Source organism: Ochlerotatus camptorhynchus, unplaced genomic scaffold (genome assembly GCF_037179485.1).
Source record: "Ochlerotatus camptorhynchus isolate MF236.1 unplaced genomic scaffold, CSIRO-AGI_Acam_v1.1 ptg000017l, whole genome shotgun sequence".
In the NCBI taxonomy this organism is placed as follows: Eukaryota; Metazoa; Arthropoda; class Insecta; order Diptera; family Culicidae; genus Ochlerotatus; species Ochlerotatus camptorhynchus.
Window position 1 is genome coordinate 796190 of NW_027040509.1, and position 21921 is coordinate 818110.

Consider the following 21921-nt stretch of genomic DNA (forward strand, 5'->3'; position numbering starts at 1 on the left):
ACACAAGCCGAGGTCGCATAATCATTCAGCGTTGCACGTTGGACGGGTCGACCTCGAACTTGTTCGCTGCAGCGTGGACATCGTAGCATTTTTTTTTTCTATTCATTCACCTATCAGCTAAATACAGAGAAAAGGAGCGACATAGAATGATAATCCAAATGCTTATGTAAGCAAAACGTAGAAAGTTTGACTGCAGTCATCGTTTGGCTGCCGAGTGATAAACAGGGGTGCACTGAAAACGAAACTAACTCAGAGAGGGAATAACTTTTACTCATTCGTATGAAACATTTTCTTAAAGCGAATGTTTTTCAACGCATGAGTAACCTACGATTAAAAAAAAAATCAATACTAATCAGTAAAAAGACATTCTCTGAGTAATATTCGTTATCAATGTATTTAGCTTTCCATCTCGGCTAGAATTTGGATATTGGATAGTCAAGCTCAGTGTGCAATTTGCATCAAATTCCATGTTTTATCTTGAGAGCACGGCCAGAAAGCAGGTTTCTGTATTCAGTGAAGTTATTCGGATGGACAATACCTATCGCATGATTGGCCTCTTAGTTCAGAATTCACTCACCATGCAGGGCTAGTAACATTTGATTCCAAAGGCTTGCTTAAGCAGTCTACATTACTTTTACGTAGGTTACTCATGCGCTGAGTAATCAACGCTTTTAGAAATGTATCCTTACGAATGAGCAAAATTTACTCACTCTCTGAGTTAGTTTCGTTTTTTGTGCTTCGACTAGATAGGAGATTGATATCTTTAGTAATGTTATTCAGATTGATAAGACCTATTTTTACTGGACACAGGGTGGAAATGGTATCATGAAGCTTTAGTGTGATGATTTATTAGCTAGAGAATGATCTTTAGAAGAGGGTAGGTGGATAGTTCCGTTAGAGTACGGCAGTATGAAAATTGAATAGAAGTTGAAAATGAGCGAAGGGCCATTAATGCGACAATTTTTAAAGATCGACGCACCTTTTTGCCTATCCCGTATCCCGATCTTTAAAAATTGTCGCATTAATGGCCCTTCGCTCATTTTCAACTTCTATTCAATTTTCATACTGCCGTACTCTAACGGAACTATCCACCTACCCTCTTCTGAAGATCATTCTCTAGCTAATAAATCATCACACTAAAGCTTCATGTTAGCATTTCCAACCAACTCTGAAACTCGTTAACTTCGCGTATGAAGTAACATAAAAAATACTTTGAACGTAGACATTGTTTTAAGAACTAGAAAAACTTCGAGATCTAGGTAAAACATTCAAGTTCTGTAAATTTGAATTTTCAAAATACTGGAAATTAAAAAAAAAAACTAGGTGATGAGAGTTTTAAAAAATCAGAATTTATTAAATATGAAGGGCCGAGCCTAGTCAGTATTGGAACGGTATTACCAAGCCGGGGGTGGCAGATTTGATTTCCGGTCCGATCGAAGAAATCTTTCAGGTTGCAAATTTTCACGACTTTCATAGGCATAGACTATCATTGGGCTTGCCACAAAATATGCAAATTCATGCATTGGTTGTCAAAGAAAGCTCTCAATTAATAACTTAGAGGCATGATGATGAGGGACGTCAAAGCAGTACTACAAATTTAATGGAAGATTTCTGAGAAATTCTGCGATGCTCGTGAATTTCGGAAAAGTTTTGCAGAAATTTAGCAAACTTCACAGGAAATATACGAATTTAAAAGTAATTCTGTGAACGTCAGAGAAAATCGTCGAATTTCGAAGAAACCAGAGAAAATGTGCAAACTTCAGAAAAAAAACTGCGGAATTAAAAGAACGTTCAAGAACTTAGAAATTCAGAAAACAAAAACAATTTTCAGAGAAGTCCTGCAAATTTCGAAGAACTTGCACGAGCTTCAGAAAAAATAAATAAAATTCAGAGATTTTTAATAGAATTCGAGAAGTTTCTGAAAGGTTTGCATATCATCACGGACAATCATCAAATATTGCTTCCTGAATTTTGCACAAGCTTTCAAAACTGATGAGAAATACACAGAATTTAAGTGCAGTTTGTTGGACTTTTTTGAAGTCCACAGAAATAGTTACTCCAAAGACCAACATTTGAACAGATAAGTGCACACTGTTCTCTGGGTATTTTGGCAATTCTTCTTGTTGATACGTAATTCTTCTGTAGATTTATAATTGTTCTATAAATCAAATCAATGTTCTGTAGGACATTCTTGAAAAAAAAGTAAGGCCTGTACTCGAAAAAAATGCACCAGACAAAAGTGTTCGCCAATTTTCTTGAAACTTTCAGGGAATGAACTAATCCATATGGATTATGTTTCGGCATAATTACTTTATTCAATTTCCTTTCCATCGCTGAAAGCTCGCACCTTTCCCTTAAGACCCCTCATTACATTTTGTGCAATGGTGGAGCCGACCTTTTTGGTCACTTTCATCCATTCTTTCTTCAACTCCAGCTCGTTCTTAAACACCTTGGACGATTTTCGAACTCTCGCCTTCATTATGGCCCAAAATCGTTCCACCGGACGAATCTCTGGTGAATTTGGGGGGTTGGCGGTTTTTGGTACAAAAACAACGTTATTGTCTCTGTACCAATCCAACATCGATCGCGCGTAATGGCATGATGCCATACCGCATGAAAGGGCAACAGACGCTTCTGGAGGCACTCGGTGCGGTAAATTTCGCTGTTGATGGTATCCATTGTGATGTACGGTTTACTCAGTTTACCGCATTGGCATATGGCCTGCCAGAGCAAGTATTTTTTGGCGAATTTGTCCACTTTCTTCTTCCTTAAGTCTTCCGGAACATCAAACCGTGATTTGGCAACATAGAACTCCAGCCCCGGTATCTGCTTTGCGTCTGCCTTGATGTAGGTTTCGTCATCCATAGCCACACACATCGGTTTCGTTAACCACTCTCGATACAGCTTCCTTGCGCGGGATTTGGCCACCGTGTTTTGTTGATCACGCCGGTTCGGTGCCTTTCGGACCTTGAATACACGAAGTCCAGCTCGTTTCATGGTTTGCTGAACGAACCAGGCGGAACACTATGCCTTCAGAGTCGCGTCGCGAATCGAAAGGTTCGGATTACGCTTGAAATAATCCAACACCTTCCGGGCCTTCACAGAGTCAGCTGTCTTCGATTTTCTTCCACTTCCAGCCCGCCGCTCTGTCGTCTGGGACTCCTTAAACGATTTTACCACGCGAGACACAGTTGTATGGGTGATTCCCAGTTGTCTTCCGATCCATCTCATGGTCGCAGTCGGATTTTCCATGACGGCGCGCAAAATTCTCCGGCGATTTTCTTCTTGTTTCGATGAAATCTCAATAACCACTTTTGTTATGAATTTTTTCACATGTAAACAATTCACTCCAAACTAGTTGTACCCAGATTTTCATAAATTTTTACCACGGATAAAAAAGTTACACACGGATAAAAATGGTGCATTAGGATGATTAGGAATTATTCCAAAGACATTCAATTGATCAAATATCTGGGAAATGTTCTCTGGGTATGTTGCCGCTTCTTCTAGTTGATAAGTTATATAATTGTTCAATAAAGCAAATCATGCCTCTTAGAGATTTCTGCAAACAATTTAGTTGATCAGGAATTATTCCAAAGATCCTCAATTCATCAAATACCTGCATACCTGCAAATACCTCTGGGTATTTCTTCAATTCTTCTAGTTGATAAGTGAATAATTACAGATTTGTAACTATTCAATAAACCAAATCAATTCTCCAAATCAGGAATTATTCTAAAGACCTTCAAATGATGAAATACAAGCAGGGTATTTTGGCACAGGTTGATTAGTAATTATTCTGAAGATCTCTAATTGTTCTGAAGATCAAATAATGCTGCTAAGATCCCCTTTGCTCAGTCGGTTAAGGCGCAGCTACAAAGCAAGCCCACGCTGGAGGTGGCTGGGTTTGATTCCCGGTCCGGTGTAAGAATTTTTTGGGGTAGGTCATAGAGCTACACAATTATACTAATGCAAAAATGGTACAGCCATCGAAAGCTTTCAATTAATAACTGTGGAAGTGCACCTAGAACTAGAACACTAAGTTTTGAGAGCACGCATTAAGCATATATGCGATAAGCAATAAGCTTGAAATGCGAAGAAGAAGTAGAAGATATTCGGTTGATCCGAAATTATTGCAAAGACCTTTAATTGATCAAATTTCTACATAATGTTCTCTTGATATTTTGGCTATTCTTCTGGTTGATTAGTAATTATTCAGAATATTTACAATTGATCAGTAAGTCAAATCATACCGATAAGATATTGTTGGATGTAAATCGGTTGATCCTGAATTATTCTAAAGACCAGAAGCGTCGCGTGCCTCATTTGTTTACCTGTGCACCAAGCTTTGTTCGTTATAGTATACCACCTCATATTAGTTTTTGTTTTATTTTTCAATGCTCCATGAATTCAAGGGACATATTCTCCATTACTATATTACCCAAGTAACAATTTTGGTTTTATGAGGGTTCTGTAGACTACTATTTAGGTTTGTAGAATGTTATAAAACCTCTTTAAAGCTTGCAATGTTACTTGGGTAATCACTACCTAACGTAACATTTGAAGGGCCTATCATCTTGTGTAAACAAAACTTGTATGGCCCTTTTCGCGCTAACTGAAGTAGGAGGAATTGCAAAACTTAACTAATTCCAGCTGAACATTGCATTAGGTTCTAAGTAATATTGATCGATTCTCTTCGTCGATTTTCTATTTCATTAATAACTTGAGCACATAACCATTTCTTGTAGTGTTTGTCGTATTAGATGCTAGATAAAAGCTTATTTTATCGATCGGTGTGCTGAAAATACCTGGGAATGTCTTTACATGGCCGTGGAGATACAAAGAGAAAGTCGACGGAGATAATCTGTCAATGTTACTTAGGACCTAATGCAATGTTCAGCTTGAATTCTCGTTTTTATCACAAGGCTAACTCTTTCGACTGAAGTGTAATAAAGAATATCCGTCAAACAGTTCCGAAAACATTTTTTGATACAAAACAGTGTCAAAATCTAGAGAAAATTCATAGTCCCCTGGGTAGCAAACTTGAATTAATCAACTCTTTATTCATCAGAACATCGCTCAGAATAAACCAGGGGAAGCTCATAAGTTTTGACAGGCGCACCGGCGCAACTATCGGTAATTGAGGGATTCACAACGGACAAGAGAGTGAGAGCGGCTTTTGCGCTCTCTTTCTCCATTACTCTCTTTGTCTGCGATCAGATATCCAAGTGCACATCGAGAAATGCACACTTTGGGCACCCATACATCACAAATGTTCTTCTAATTTAAACTCACACATTCAAACCGGTATGATAACGTCCAAAGCGTACCAGACTGCTGTTTCCGTGTTGCTCCCGTTTGACGCGTGACTGCTGAAAGCTTCAATTACAACCAGCGGTGCAAACCGCCATGTATTGTGGAAAATTTGTGGTATGTTTCAAGAGGTGGTAGAAGGTCTGCTTGGCTTACATGAGGCATTTGACCATTCACAAACTTGCCACCCCCACCCAAAAAAGCTCGCTTTTAGGTGCACTATTTAACGAGTTTTGTCATGGTAGTGATATCGACATGCTTAGAAATCAATGCATTAGGGATTAGGCAGACCATCCGATCTGAATTTAACGCTTTTCGAAGCAAATCAAGGTCGAAGATTTAATTGAACCACACTATAAAATAGTATATTCATGGTCACTTGTGGTCTGGAGCAAAGAAGTTAAGCTATAATGTGACCATTAAAATCTATAAAAATCTAAACGCATTTTTTTAAATTATTTACACCTGTATCGTGCACAGGTTGCACATGTGGACGCGACGCTAAAGACCTTCAATTTATCAAATAGGGGCTGTCCATAAACTACGTAGACAGTTTAGCGGGGGGGGGGGTTGACAATTATCCACGGTCCATACAAATTTTATAATTTTTGTATGGGCAATTGTCTACGCAGGGGGAGGGGGGGGTCAAAAATCTAAAAAAAAACTGTCTACGTAGTTTATGAACAGGCCCATACCAGCAATTTCTGCTACCTGCTTGGGACTTAAAAGAAACTATTGAAGATGGTTGACAATGGAAAAAACATATTTGTAAAATCCGACACTGAACTTTCTATGTGCATTAAACACTTAAGTCATAGAATTTTGATGTCGATTTGGAAATTTTTATCTTTTTAGATAAAAGCTCTAAAAGTTTTACCTTTCGGGGTTTAGTTTTCGTGTTTTCAATTTGGCATCAAAATAAGCAAATAATACTTCAACTATGTGTTTTTGTATTACTTCTGCGTGAAGTTAACGATTTACATAGTTGAAGATGCTAATTTCAAATAACAGACTAAAGTGGTAATTTTTATACGACAGATGAGGAGATGAAAGTATAGAGTTGATAGTTCCGTTAGAGTACGGCAGTGTGAAAATTGTATATAGAGAGTAGAAAGCGAGCAAGGACAATCTTTTAGGAAGGTACAAATCGGTTTGATCATCTCTCTTTAACAAACTCCCCCGTTGGAGAGGGATGGTGATAATAGACGACGATCTTCAGCTCTTGATCCGTATGAAAAATGTCCGTAGGAGGCAATATCAAAGAACACGCGATTCGGACGGGATTTGCAAAAAGCAAATTAAAAACCGATTCTCTGCCCTGAGGAACAAAGCTTTTGAAAATAATGTTTAGAAATTAGACCCGACTTCTAAACCCTTTTGGAAGCTCACAACAAATTTCAAAAAACCTCACTAGCCTATTCCAGCGCTTAAACATGGAGGTAACATTTTGATCACAAATTCGGAAAAAGCTCAGAAATTTTCTAAGCAATTCGAGAGTTCCTATAATTTCAGTTTGGATCTTACTAGTCTTGAGAATCAGGTTGCTCGGGATTATCTGAATATTTTCTCTCGAAAAAATATTTTTGATGATTCCTGGGGGACTGATTTGGACGAATTAAGATCCATAACTAAAAAAAAAATCAAAATATGAAAGCTCCAGGTGATGATGGAATTTTCTGTAACCTCATCAAAAAAATCCTAGAGAGTGCCTTGTCTTTCTTGGTAAAATTATTTAACAAATGTTTCCATTTGGCATCCCTATCAGCACACTTGTCACTGAACAGTTGTGCTTACTTGTATGTAGCTTATTTCAGTCACAATCAAGTTGCAGTAACTTATTTTGATCGATGTGTGCTGCTTGGGTACTTTCCTGATAAATGGAAAAATGCAAAAGTTGTTCCAATTTTGAAGCCGGATAAAAATCCAGTTGATGTTTCTAGCAACCGTCCAATAAGTTTGCTTTCTTCAATGAGTAAACTTTTTCAAAAATAATTTTTGAAAAAAATTATGCTTCACATCAATACGAACTCAATTTTTGCAGATGAGCAGTTTGGATTTCACCATTGGCATTCAACTACTCATCAACTCTTAAGAGTTACCAATTTAATTCGTTCAAGCAAATCTGAACGCTGATCAACTGGAGTTGCTTTTCTAGACATAGAAAAAGCATTCGACAGTGTTTGGCATGAAGGTTTGATTGCTAAATGGAAAAAAAAATCTACTTTATATTATGAAATTATTTCAAAATTATTTATCTGACAGAACTCTGCAAATAAATTATTCAAATTCCAAATCTGATCAGCTGGAGTTCCTCAGGGTAGCATTCTTATTGTATAACATTTTCACTTCGGTCCTCCCTGATTTGCCTCAGGGTTGCCAAAAATCTTTGTTCGCCGATGACACATGTATTTCCGCTAAATTAAGAAGCCTTTTCTCTTCTTATTTACCAAAATTGGAGATTTCTCCCAAAGCTTCCAAAACTCAACTTATAATATTTCCATATAAGCCTAGAGCTTCTTTTTTGAAACCTAGTAGTAATCACATTGTCACTATGAACAGAGTTCCAATTTCTTGGTCAAGTCAAGTGAAATATCTTAGATTCAGGAAGGATTCAGGACAAAATTCAAAGGATTCAGAACAAAGTTCTGAAGATGAAAGTACCTGTGTCAAAGTACTGCTGATGATATACAGATGGAGTGGCATGATTTTCGACCATTATCAATTGGATTGTTAAATAACTTTTAAATTTCATAATCCAGAAGTTAATTCCAAGAAAGAGAATGTATTTTGGACATTTCGGTTGGATTCCTCAAATTTCTGCTAAGCTTGATTCTCTTGCTTTTCTCATAAAATGTATTTTTTCGATCTTTTGTCATGTTGGTTTTTTGTTGGATCATAGCTAAGTTAACCTTTTGTCCATTTGAGTACACACCCTGTATAAGTAAAACTAGCAAACCAGTCCACTATCTGCGATGCACATCAACACGTATTGCAGTGTAATCAACGGCGGGAAAAGTGAAATCCCATTCATCGCCCAAATCAAGGATTAGGGATTTACTTGTCCCCGGACCGAGGAAAATGATATCACACATTCCACGCATCGTTCAACTGACCCATTGCCATTACATAGGCATTGCATCAGCGCCCCAGGGCGATCAAAACCGGACCGAACGGTCATACACGTGGCGCACATCTATTTTCCCAATTACTCCTCGACACACGGACGACGTACCATTTTGACAGCAACTGCAGCAAGTCCTGCTCATAAAACGCATTAACTGACAGTTGGGAGAGTAATAGCCGCCGGTGTTGCATTGGTTGGTGGTCGCCGAACGTCACTGATTGTTATTACATATTATTTGAAATTACCCACACGGTGCTTTATGACCGCACGACGTTCGCCCGTCGATGGCTCATCGGCTCAGCTTTTACTGTGCGTGTGCCATTGCGTGTTGAGTTATTTGTTTCTAGGACCATTAAAAGTCGTGACTCCGTCGTGCTTCTATGCCACCTAGGTATATAGCTTGCGCGCAGTAAATTTGGGACAAATGTTTATGATTTTCGGGGGTATGCAGCACTTTTCATCTGTATTTGCACACACAACCAACTTCCACTGAACTAGTTTTATGACTAGTCGATCGTTAAACCAGCGTCTGCCATTTGTTGTTGGACGTGTGAAGTGATGTTTGTTCTTTGAGTGGTGCGAAAATGCTTCTGATCGGAACGCAAATTTTACGGGCGTCTGGTGCGTGACATCATCTGAATTATCCCTGAACAACTGGTGTGTTTGCTGATTTACCCCCGGAAATTCTCAGGAAAACAAACAGCTGAAACCATCATTAGGCTATTAATTTCGGTTTACAAATCTGTCAATTATCTTTCACCCTAAAATGGACTCCAATGAAATCGAGCACGGTGAAATGTGCGAACGTGAAATCCATCACCTTTGGTTGGGACCTCACACCGCGTGCACCGGTTGAGTGTGTCTGTTTGGTCATCCCGAAGGCAAATAAAAACCAGCATAATTATCATCGGAAAACGGCATTTGCGCCCAAACCAACCAACCGCACCCGAAAAACAAAACAGTTGAGCCGCTCTGACGTAATTGTTATATAAATAAACAACCGAAGCCACATCAAAAATGGACACGCTGAGTGGCAGTGAAAAGCCTCCTGGCGAGTGATCATTTCCCTATTTTTGGAAAATGATATCCTGCGGGTATCGTTTTGGAAATAACAGCTCAGATTAATTAGAGACTGCGTCCACACTCGCCGGCATTCTGCTTCTGGTTCTGATTCGCTAATCCGGTTGCTTTCCCTTGGCACATGCAATCACCGTCATCCGGCGATGCTTTCTTTCCTTTTCAAAACACACCCGGTCTGCGGACTGTGGCCTGTGGGCTAGAGAGACTGGCTTAGTTTAGATATCCACTGTTGCATCACCATTATAAACCAGCGTGCGCAGCGTGATGCCATCATCGTCAATAATGATTTATCTACAGTAAATCATCTCTACGATTTAGGCAGGAAGGCAGTAGAGCCTGCTAGGGTGCATGGTTGATTGTAACTAGCCGCTCGCGATGGTTTGTTTTTAGGAACGAATTTGGTGCAGCACGTGGTCAGGCTTTGACATGGTTGTTGCGGCTGACGAAGCGTCGGAAATTGATAATGTTCGATCGGAGGAAGCGCGAGGAAAAAGACTAGTAAGGGGTTGTAATTTTCCCGTCGATTGACTTTACCAGTTCGGTTGAAATATGTTATGAAATATGTTTCTTCTATCGATTTTATTTCGAGAAGTTGGTCAATACTTCCTTCGTAGGGCAACATGCTTTGGACTCCATGTATGGGTTTGGCAAGTTCCTATCGATGAGACTTTGTGCATGAAATGATTCCGTCTACTTAAGCAACTTTGCATACATGTTTTTCTTGGAGTACCATTCAGGGTGGCCACTGAATCAGGAGAACCGGAAATTAACCAGGAATCGAAATCAAGCGGAAAAATCGGGAAATATCCAGGAATTTGATTTGTATCTTAAATTATATTTGTATGCCTTTATGAATTGAATTCTCTCGGTAAAAAACCTCAGTCCGATATTTTGAATATTTGTTCAAGCTCGGAATTCTTAACCTTCCCTTAGAGTGAGACCTCAAAAATAAAGTCTAAAATATAATCAAATAAGCATATTTGCATGAGTTTCACTTTTTTAAAAAGGGCCAAGTGGTAATACAAAAAACCCAAACTTCAGTCGATTGATTTTTTGTTAACTTCTTTATCTCAAATTTTATTTCTTTGCAGTTTGAATAATTGTTTTATTGCGATTTTGTTTCAGTTCCATCCTAGATAGGGTCTGCTTGTTTCTGACAAACGTCAGTTTGTTCGTTTATTTTTAAAACCTACCTCAGGTTGACGTTCGCACTGACAAAAAGTTTGGATTCGCACTGAGTTGGAACTGGTTTGAACCCGGATAGTAAAAAAAAATCCGTTATAATTGCTTATCTTTTGACAGATACGCGTATTTCGTCTACTACTTGCAGACTTCATCAGTGCCAAGTACTCAACACCAGTACTTGGCACTGATGAAGTCTGCAAGTAGTAGACGAAATACGCGTATCTGTCAAAAGATAAGCAATAATAACGGAATTTAAAGGAAATAAACCAACCCACTCAATGCTCTTCATAAAGGGATTCCGTTAAGAGGTTCGACAAATTTAAAGGATTAAAAAAAAATCGCTATTAGTTTTAGAACCTTAAAAAAATGTCATGTCACAGAATCCTGTTTGGGATATTGATTTTTTTTTTTCACATTTCACACATCTCACTATTACACATTTCTGAGATTTATAGTCTCTTAATCTTAGACAGTACAGGATCTTGAAAATTGTCAATGTTCGAATCAACAACATTATAGGGGAATTTACGTATTCTCGGCAACCTAAGCAGCGACCTTTTTCTCTAAGGAACGCACACATATGCAGTATTGGTTTGTTTAAAATCTTTTGCTGCCAGCTGATCTAGCAATTTCAGTCGAAAGAATTGTCAAAAACTGTTTTGAAACGCTTTTACAAAGCTCCAATCTTCTCTAGTGAGAGCGAGTATTGTCGGCAACCAATTTTTCTTCGGCAACCGTTCCATTTGAACTGCATGTAAATCTGCTGTTCTATTATCGGCAACTCGAAATCAGCTACAATTTGTAGTGCGTGTGTTGCATTTCAAGAAAACCTTGCTAGATTGCTTTTTCTAAGTGGTAAAAATATAGTCAAATTGAAGCTGAAAGCATAAAGAATCGTTTGCATGCATTCAGCGAAGTGTTTTCGTAAGAAAATCCAGTGAAAATAGTGTTTCAATTTGGGTTGCCGAAAATAGTCTGTCATGCCGAAGCCGTCATTTCCCCTATAACTAAATCTTCAGAACTTATCTCAGGATAGCTTTGGAGCTAGGATAATCCCAAAATGACTTAAGACTTACTGTCAGGATTTGCCTCAATAATTGCAAGATTCTTTTCGATATTCCCTTCAAATTTTCTCAACAACAATCTCAAAATTATGTGTAGAACACTTAACTTCGTCAAGAAATTTTTGGGAATCCACTTTGAATTAATCTGTGTATTTTTGAAAATTCTCGCTAGAATTTGCTTAATTTTTTCTTTATATATATCCTCAGAAATCTCTTGAATTTAGAAACCCTAGAATTCTGCTAAGAACTCCGTTAAAGTTTACCTCAGAGTTGTCTTGAAATTCTTATCAGAATTGTCTTTGAGCTATTTCTGGATTTCACCGCAGATTTTTCCCAAAGTATTATCCCAAAATTATCAGAATGGCATGGGTCTGTTTCTCAGAATTTCATAAAATTGTTTTCAAACTGCCCATGAAAGACTTTCCTCAAAATTTCCTTAAAACTATTCTGAGAATTCGGCTCACTTGGACTTTTCTTAGAATTATCTTGGAACTTTCTTTTGAATCTCCCTACAATTCTCTCCACAATCTCCATAGAAGTCTCTTCAGATCTACCTTGGCATTCAACTTTAGTGCTTGAAATACGTCTCAAAAATATTTGGAACTCCTAGTTGAATGCATGGGAATTCTCCACAGAATGCTTCTACAATTCTCCACAAAACTTATTTGGCATTTGCATTAAAGTTTCTGGTGAATGTGGTGGGTATTCCACTAAGATACCCGTACAAAGAGAGAGAGAGAGAGAAGTATTAGTAATTTCCATTTAATTCCACTACCTTATTTTCTTATCATATTTTGCGTATTTCGTCTACAATATGCAGACTTTTTCAGTGTCTGTCGAATATTTATACACTTTTTACTTATTAAAGTTGTTTACACAATTGTTTAAAGTCTCAGAATCCTAAAGCTTTGCCCTGGCCATGTTTTTTTTTAAGTTTGATATCTTAAGGTGATTCTCTGTAGCGTCCTTTTTCGTGTTACACTGCGCAAGTTCACATTTTAAAAATAATGTGAATGCACGAAGCTGAAACTACTACTTGTTGTTTGCTGCGAAGAAGATAACAAATTCTGAAATTTGCAGTTGTATAAACCTCGTAGAACTTCCTCGAGTTGTGTGCTCTTGAAATTGCGAGGTGTGATGGAAAAAATGGACTCTAAAGGAAACTAAGGAAACACCTTAATACAGCATATTGAAAATTTTAATTTGTCGGTGTATGAATTCTCTAAAAATTTAAAAATATGAAACAGTCCAAAATCCTTCAAAAAATCTCATGTTATGTTTGAAAAATGACATAATCGGAGATACTATCGTGGATCTAACAGTTTTATATATAAATTTCTAAATTTAATATACTATGATTTGCTGAATATCGGTTCATTAATCTGGAAATTTGATGGTTTATTAAATATTACGTTAACTTTTGAACATAGTAATTGTCTAAGAACTCAAAAAAATAATTCCAACAGTGTTTGAAAAATCAACAATTTCTCTTTTGAAAATTATAATTCTTTTCTTCATGAAACACGGCATAATTATCTACAATGCATTGAAAGATGGGCATTTTACATAAACAAAGCCTAGCAAAAAAAATTTCTTGTCTGTACTGAACAAAATCTTAGCATTTGAATTTCATTCAAAAGCAGATGAAATTCATCCAGTGCGCTCTAAAATTAGTACAAAATATTGTTGGTGTGAAGACTTTGTCTAGTTTTAAGGATGTTATGTTAAGGCTAAAGTTAATACTTTTCCGTTGATACTGACTCAACACCCGTTCGAACCACTCCCAAATTCAAAATGCTCCAATACTAACAAGCATTGCAAATTGGAAAAATGGGGAGTATTGAAATTTTTACCATAATCGTAAGTACAATAATATTGGAAAATTATAATAGTTCTACTGCTGAAATGACAACTTCAATTCCAAGATTCTAAGTTCAGGGAAGGCCTGCTGAAGGACAGGGAAGTCCTACTGAAGTTCATGGAAGTCTTGCCGTAGTTCAGGAAAGGGTTGCCAAACTTCGGGGAAGTCCTGACGAAGTTCAGGGAAGTCCTGTCGAAAGTTCCGCCGAATTTCAGGAAAGTCCTGCCGAAGTTCTAAAAAGTACTTTCGAAGTTCAAGAAGGCCTGTCGAAGTTCAGGGAAGTCCTGTCGAAGTTCAGGGAAGTGTTGCCGAAGTTCGGGGAAGTCCTGCCGAAGTTCTGGGAAGTTCTGTCGAAGTTCAGGGAAGTTTTGGCAAACTTCAGGGAAGTCCTGCCATTGTTCAGGGAAGGCCTGCCGAACTTCGTGGAAGTCCTGACGAAGTTCAGGGAAACCCTGCCGTAGTTCAGGGAAGTCCTGCCAAGTTCCATTTCAATTCCTGATGAAGTTCAGAATACCTCCATAGAAAAGACTGAAATTTTCACAGAATAAATACTTGTGATACAACTTGTGATAATTGAGGTACTTTTTGATTTAAAAAAATATTTCATTTAGCAATGGCAAAGGTGGGTCATTTCTATAATAATATTCTAGATAATAGTTCAAATTATCTAGTTATCTTTAGAAATATCTAAATATATCATAATCCTCCATAAAAAAGGCTGAATATCCTAAAACACTTGTGAAACAACTTTTGAAAATTGAGGAACCTTTTGATTTCACGATAGGTTGACTTCTAAACCAACGCCTATTTTTTAGCAATTAGCTAACGCATACACACACTTGAATTGTTTTTATTATCTCACAAATTCGAGCGTATCCAACATGATTTGGGAATACTCTCAGTTTAGCATTATTTTTTCTATTCATTTTCAAGCGCTTTCATCATGGATTTCTTGAGGTAACGCATAGATGATATTGTTGAATAATTATTACATCCGTTTAAAATTATCGAAAATTATCGCAGAATATTTCGAATTGAAATACCAAAAGATATCTTACAATATTCGTTAATTATTGCGAACGAAAAACGTCACGCGCGAGCTTGATCATGCTCTCGGTTTTGATGATTTTTCTAGCTAGTTAATTCATGGATCGCCCCGTCGTGTGCCTTTTTACGCTTCTCTGTTTTGTGCGAGCGTTCCAAATCACAATGTTCTTCACCCTATAGACTGCTTACGCACAGATACATGCAAAAGCCAGTTGATTCCTTAGGAAAACGAAATCTAATGCTTGGAGTTGCGTTACATAAAAATGGTTTGTATTGAAATAATGCATTTTACAGGTTTGTTGTCTGCGGAGGAAATGTTTCTAACAATATTTTAAAACGATCTACGGAAGTCAAATATGACCTTTCATACTAAATACTTGTTTAATTGATGAGCAAAGTTAGCGACCACTAGCGATTGTGGTCCTAAAATTGAACTTAGTAAATGGTTTTCAGCAAATTTTCACAATAAATCAATCTTGTAAAAATTGCTAGAGATAGCAGTTTTACATCATAAATTTTGCACGGAAGAGTTTTATCGTTTGGAATATTCCTAGATATCTCTTAAGATCCCATTGAGAATTTATAAGAGTATTATCGCAAAATTTCCTTAGATTTCAATTCAGAATTCCATAGAAGTTTTGCTCATAATTTCCTTGAAATGCTTCTCGAAATCAGGGTTCAAAGCAAACCGGGAATTTGAAAAATAACCGAGAAATAAACGAGAATTAATAAACCTTAGCATACGGTCTTAGGTTACTTAAATTATAGTTTGTATTTTTTTTTTATGGATGTACCTACAAGTTTTTTTTTATTATGATTTTTTTTTCCGACGAAAATTGAGTTTTAAGTTGACAAAATTAACCTTTTCAATTTGTCATGATTTCTGAGCAGATTTCAACTCAATCAAGTTATGTGTTACTTTTCCAATAAGTCATTATTAAATTAACAAATTTCAAATAGAGGCAATGGATGTAATGTCGGCCTAAATGCCCCTAATTTGGGCCCATACATAAATGGAGAAATCGACTAAATTTTCAATAGCGACCAAAAATATCCATTACTACTATCCCAATGACGCGTTCATCTAGATAAAATTGATAAATAGCAGATTTTTAGCGATGGACCAAATTTTAGATCCATAGGCCAACATTATAGCCATTTCCCCTACATAATTTAATATATTTTTTAAGATTAATTAGGTAAATTTTTGGTACTTCTAATGCCATGTTCATTCTAAAAGTTGTAATGTGTTATGTTATAAGTTGTTTATAAGATACGTTATTATTCTTTTATTAATTTATTGCATTATTCTTGTATTTCGAAAATCGAACTTATTACACTTTACAGCTCTCAACAAGGCATAAATGTAATGCAATATTCTTCATTAATTTGAATGTTTATGTTTATAAGTGTTCACATCTTCAAAATTGCGAAAAGACATTGCTCTTTTGACATGGCATGCCAAAAATATCTATAAATCATATGCAGAATGATCATGAAATTCTCCTTAAACTTACCAGTAAGTTCCCCAGTTTCTCTCCTCGTAATTACCATGGCATTTTGAGTGGGATTCCTTTGAAATTATCCAAAGAAATTTCATGGAATCCTTCATAAAATTCCTTTGCAGCTACCTACATTTTTCAATAATTGAATCCTTTTGAAATACTTTCTAATTTATTTTTGGAACTCGAAAAGCTTTACAAAAATCCTTTGAAATATCCTTCTGAATTTTCCTCACACTTTGCTAAGAATTTCATTTAAATTGTGCTCCATTTTTTGGAATCATCCTTAGAGCTTCCTGAATATTTTTTCGGAATTCCCTTAGAAACACCGTTTAAATTTTGTTTATAAATCTCATTGGATTCTTCTTAAAACTCATCTGGTATCCTTCTCGTGATTCAAATACAAGTCTCCTCAGAACTACATAAGAATTAAATGAAGAACTTCATTTCTTCTCCCCTTGGAATTCATTGGAATTTACCTCATAATTCCTTAGGACTACAGTAATGACCCGCTTTTTTCCGCGCATCATTTTTTATGTTTCAATAATTTCACAGAACCATAATTCATTTTTTTCTCATTGATCATCAAGATGGATGTTTCACGTATACTTTGTTGCAATAAGAACTGAAAAATCACATGAGTTTCGTAGAACACTAAAAAAGATGTTCAAAAAGAGAGCTGTCAAAATCGGGTTATTACTGTAATTCTCAAAATTATCTTGAAATTCTTTCCCAGATTTTTTAAGGAATCCTCCTCAGTGTTTCTTTTTAATTAACATTTGAATTCCTTTTAAATTTACCCTACATTTCCATAGGTATTCTCCGTAGAATTCAATAGAAAATATTTAAATGTTTCGATCCATGAAAGTTCTTTCAAGTTCTAACTTTGAGAAACTTACATGGTGAAATCTGGGATCTAGATTTATGTCAAGATCCCACATTTTGACTATTTTCTCAGTCTCAGATTTTGTTTTCTACATCTTGGAGCCAAAGGCTGATACAATCCCCCTATTCTTCGAGTCACGGGACTCTCTGTCACCGGTGAGGTGACAATTGTCACCTCGTGTGAGGTGACTCTCCGTGCAATTCAAAGGGAGAGTCACCTCCTACGAGGTAACTATTGGCACCTCACCGGTGAAAGAGAGTCACGTGGCTCGCAGAATCGGGGGTAAATGGAGCCCCGATTCCAAAATCCCGATAATGGCGGTAAACTGTGATGAGTGCTAAATCATAATTTTCAATGTTTAAAATTTTGAGGGTATACAAGAAATTAGCAATTTTCCAAGTCCATGATCATCCTGATTTCCTTGTAGGTTTCATTCTTCTAGAATTAATTAATTAATTTATCTTTATTAGGGAGGCTTTCAGCCTGGGGCTGGTTCGCCTCCAAGACTCTTCTAGAAATTTATACGTGCCTTCAATATGGGCCTTATTATGATTGTCAATTCACGGTTCTCTGGCAATTTCCACAGTTATTAGCTGCCAATTTTAGGCTACCGGGAGACCCCGTAGCTTGATGCTTTAAGATTAAAATTAAGTTGGATATTACCTAAGCAATTCTAGTCGAAGCTACTTAGACTTCTTTCGGATTGCACACGTTTGCTTTTAATAGCTTCCCTCTTTATTAACTGAAATTTGCGCCGCTACTTAAGCACCAACAAACAATCTCCTGCTGTATCACTTTCATTATCCCGGAAAAATCCCTTCCAACCATTGTTGCTCGTCCGTTGATTCAGCCAGTACCGCGACTACACGCCGAGTCCCTGTTTAATTAATTTGATTTGCATCTAAACGACCCCTCTTTTCTAAATCAGAAAAAAAAAATCATCAATATCAACCTCCTTTCTACTAAATTTCATCGCTAAATAAACAAAAATAGCCCCGCTGTGTGGGCTTTTCTAATCCGCGCTACTTATTTGTTTTCGAAATAATGACTCGATTCGCTTACCCTTCCCCGAATCGTCCACGAAAAAAAAAACAAACGACCCACTGCGACGATGATGCTCGCCAGGATATAAATGACGCTTTCGCCCAGGGATATTGACACGTGCCCATCATCACCGCGCTATAATCGCCATCCCCGATGCAACGGACCGTAGTCGACTGAAGGACTCTCATGTTGTGCGTTGTTTTTCACCGAATTGAATAACACACACACACACACACACACACACACACACAAAATGGTACAAGCGCGAGCCACACAAGTGGTCCTTACGGATCCGGCCGACGAACGACGAACATCTGCCCGTTCGTCCTTGGTCCTACGTCGTCGCCCCGTTCGGCGGTGCCATGTCCTGCTGGCAGCGAAAAAGTGCAGTTGCATTCATTCCTCCTACTTAAATGGACTCTCGCGGTGCGTAAGTGCATTCAAGTGCTGCATTCGGATTCGGAACACTCACTAATTATGTTTGACGAGTGAAGTGGACCTCTCCAACTCATATTCTTTTATTGGTTTTAAAAAACAATTTTGAAAACTATTCCAGTTGAATGCGATTGATTTGAAAAGAAGCTCTTTGTTCCATCTTCTCGGTCATCAGTTTGCCATTGATCTACCGGTAAAACAATGCTTATTAGAATGAGTGTACATTTAATTAGAATGCCACTTACAATTCTCGCCACCTGGATCACATGGGCCAGCCGTTCGTCTTCCAAAGCCAACACCGCTTGGCTTGCGTCCTCCAGTGAGTCTGTCAACTTCTCCAGATTCATTTGGCTGCAGTCGGCCCGAACGATGGCCAACACGCCCAAAAACTTCCACAAGTTGCTACCACTTTGCGTCGCTTCGTCGATAACCCGCCGTGCCATGATGCGCGTTTCGTCCAACTTGCTAGCCTCCAGATGGTGGCGACACATTTCGTGATACAGGAAAGCTCTCTCGATAGCATACCTCGAGTGCGGGATACGCTTTTCCAACACCGTAAGTTTGTTTCTGCAAACGGACAAACATTGATTATAGCTAATGAACTCATCTTCAAATCATTATACTCACTTGTAAGCTATGTAACCATAATCCGGAGCAGCCGGATCACGATACGTGGATTTGTCTCCGAAAATGGGCACCACAACATCATCCTCGTCCTTGCCCAGTGGCAGGCGAAACAGAATTGAGAGTCGATCTTTCAATCGCTCGTCCATCAGCGTCGGCGGGATCTGGAAGCTCTCCATAAACGCCAATCCTACCAAATTGCAAATTTCGTTCACAAACTTGTACCGATCCGGGAAAACCCGCTCCGTTTTGGTCTGGTAGTAGTTCCAGAGAATATCGTTGGTATACATCAGCAACTGGGTCAAGCGCCCCTGCTTGCGCAGCTCATGCATCCTATCCAACTGGTTAAAGGCATCCCTGTAGGTTTTGTATCGTATCTTGAACATTTCATCCAGCAAGTACGTATCCACTTTTTCCGACGATCGGAATCTATTCCGGCGATACGTGTAGAATGGAGTTCTTGATTGCAAGCTATGCAACTCCGTTTCAACGCGATTGTAGCACTCTTCAATTATATCGGACAACATCTTAGAGCTTACAGGTGCTTCCGAAAGGTTCACGGTCTTCTCCCAAGCTCCTCCTTTCCTCAAAGAACTCAAAAATTCCAAATTCTTCCATCCAGGGCCCAAATACACCTGACCCAGCATCCTCAGATTTTTCTCCTTCTTCTTCGTCTGTCTGACGTGTGGTTCCTTCACAACCATCTCCACCACGCTCACCGCATCGCATTCCTTGTTGTCCCGTTTAACCTTCCATTCCGGCCGCGTTTCAACATAACCACTCTGCTTGTTCTCCTCTGCAATCTTCATCAATCGACGCCTCTGCTCATACAGGCATGGCCCGGCTTGTTTGCCCAGGATGTTATCATAATTTTCGAACGCCAATCGAAGCTCCGCCTGCATGTCCTTCAACCGATGCCCGGTGAAATGCTTGCTCCGATTCGAAGTCACCTTGACGTGCTCTTCAAATTCATCCAACTCGAAAATCGTTTTGCATTCCTGCAGCGAGCATGGAAAATCCTCCCCCCGAGGATCATCCAACTCGTCCCGCTCCACGGCCAATCCATCACGGGCACTCCGGAGGGCATCCTTCAGCTCCGAATTCCGGTACTGGGCAACACTCTTCCGGTAGTGACAATCGACGGCATGCGGATTGGCTTGAACGGCTTTGGTGAAGTTGGAAGTCGCCACCCGATAGCGACCTTGGCGGATGTAGTGCGTGCCCAGCTCCCGGAAGATGACGTGCTGGGATTCCGCTGGCCAGGAGAGTTCCAACTGGGAGGACATGGTGCAAAGAGGGGAGGTACTGCTGCGAAAGTGACTTGCTGTCGGTTTGTGGAATGCGTGGGTTACTATGACCTTAGACATGTTAAAAAATTTAAAGTTATTTATTTATATTAGGTCATTTCAATTTACTAAATACCTTTTCTTTCTTTATTCTCTTTGCAGGTATTCCACTTAGACCTCCAGAGGCAAATCAAGATTAGATACAGTGGTAAAATTGATGGGTTGAAAATAAATTTAAAAGACATCATTGAGCAGTAGGGTGGGTCAACTTTACAACTCCTTGTTCCCCCATAACTGTGCAAAATTTGAACAAATTTGGTTATAATCTAGATTTGCGGGAAAATTTTAAAATCTGTATGGGAAAATATATATGGGAAACAGAATGCTTAGATTGAGAATACTATACAAAACAAGTTTGTCGAAGACTGCAAATCGATTTGATATTTGTACAAAAAGTTACTAATCTTTCACTTTAGACCAAGTATTCCACACGTACCTACAAGCTCATGTATACGTCTGTAGATATGCGTGGAGCAATTGGTCTAAATTAATATAATAATAGCTTCTTTTTTTCAGAAGTCTAATCGATTTGCAGTCTTCGACAAAGTTGTTCTGCATACACGAAATGAAAATGAATTATTTTGTTCATGTGTTTCACTTAAACATTTTTGTCAAAACATCAGCCTTAGGTCGTGGTCAGGGTAGACGCGACACGCGACGTGATGCGACTCATGCAAGGAATAATAATAAATAATAAGATTCTTTTGAATTGGTCGCGTCGCGTCGCGAATCGCGTCTACCCTGGCCGTACCCTCATACATTTCATAAGACCATCAGGTCCTATAAGAATGCATAAACATTTCATTTGACACACGATCTTCATTAATTTTTTTTGAAGGCGTCTGCTTATTAGTTGTCTTATACATTTTATGAAGAATCAGCAATAGAAATTCCAGAGTTGGGAGGATATACTATACTAATATCAACATGAAGCTTTAGTGCGATAATTTATTAGCTAGAGAAAGTTCTGAAGAGGTTAGATTGATAGTTCCACTAGAGTGAAAATTGAGCAGAAGTTGAAATTGAGCGACGGGTTATTAATGTGACAATACTAATTAAACGCGCACTCCCTTACCTAGCTCATACATTGATAGATGAGAGGATTTGAGGTATGTCCTCAAATCCATAGGCAAAAGAGTGCGCGCTTAACTTGCTCATATACTATCAGCGGCTGTTCTAGTGACGTTTTATCACTACCTAAAGCTCCACGTCCCTTCATCCATCAATGTATGAGTTAGGTAAAGGAGTGCGCGTTAATGACCCTTCACTCAATTTTAACTACTGTTCAATTTTCACACTGCCGTACTCTGCGGAACTATCAATCAGTGGCGCCGGTGGTGTAGTTGTAAGCGTGATTACCTTTCACCCAAGTAGGCCTTGGTTCAATCTCAGTCGGCGCTGGCGGAATGT

At 38.3% G+C, this 21921-nt stretch overlaps 2 protein-coding genes across 2 annotated transcripts in view; one reads left to right on the forward strand and one right to left on the reverse strand.

The window, feature by feature from the left end:
• CenG1A (Centaurin-gamma-1A) overlaps positions 1 to 21921 on the forward strand; it is a 462307-nt gene that overhangs the window by 228449 nt on the left and 211937 nt on the right. The window lies entirely within an intron of this gene.
• On the reverse strand, positions 18654 to 20453 carry LOC135702163 (uncharacterized). The gene is made up of 3 exons (XM_065223184.1): positions 19169 to 20453; positions 18787 to 19108; positions 18654 to 18728 (listed from the first exon to the last, which is right to left on the reverse strand). The coding sequence occupies exons 1-3, from the start codon at positions 20449 to 20451 to the stop codon at positions 18654 to 18656; spliced, it is 1680 nt and encodes a 559-aa protein (XP_065079256.1). The 5' UTR covers positions 20452 to 20453.

Excerpts from the sequence above, each read along its gene's own strand:
- LOC135702163 (XM_065223184.1), bottom strand. The coding sequence starts at position 20,451 with ATGTCCTCCCAGTTGGAACTCTCCTGGCCAGCGGAATCCCAGCACGTC. Across the intron at positions 19,109-19,168 it reads TATGGTTACATAGCTTACAA|AAACAAACTTACGGTGTTGG; the intron begins GTGAGTATAATG and ends GTCCGTTTGCAG. Across the intron at positions 18,729-18,786 it reads TGATCCAGGTGGCGAGAATT|ATCAATGGCAAACTGATGAC; the intron begins GTAAGTGGCATT and ends TTTTACCGGTAG.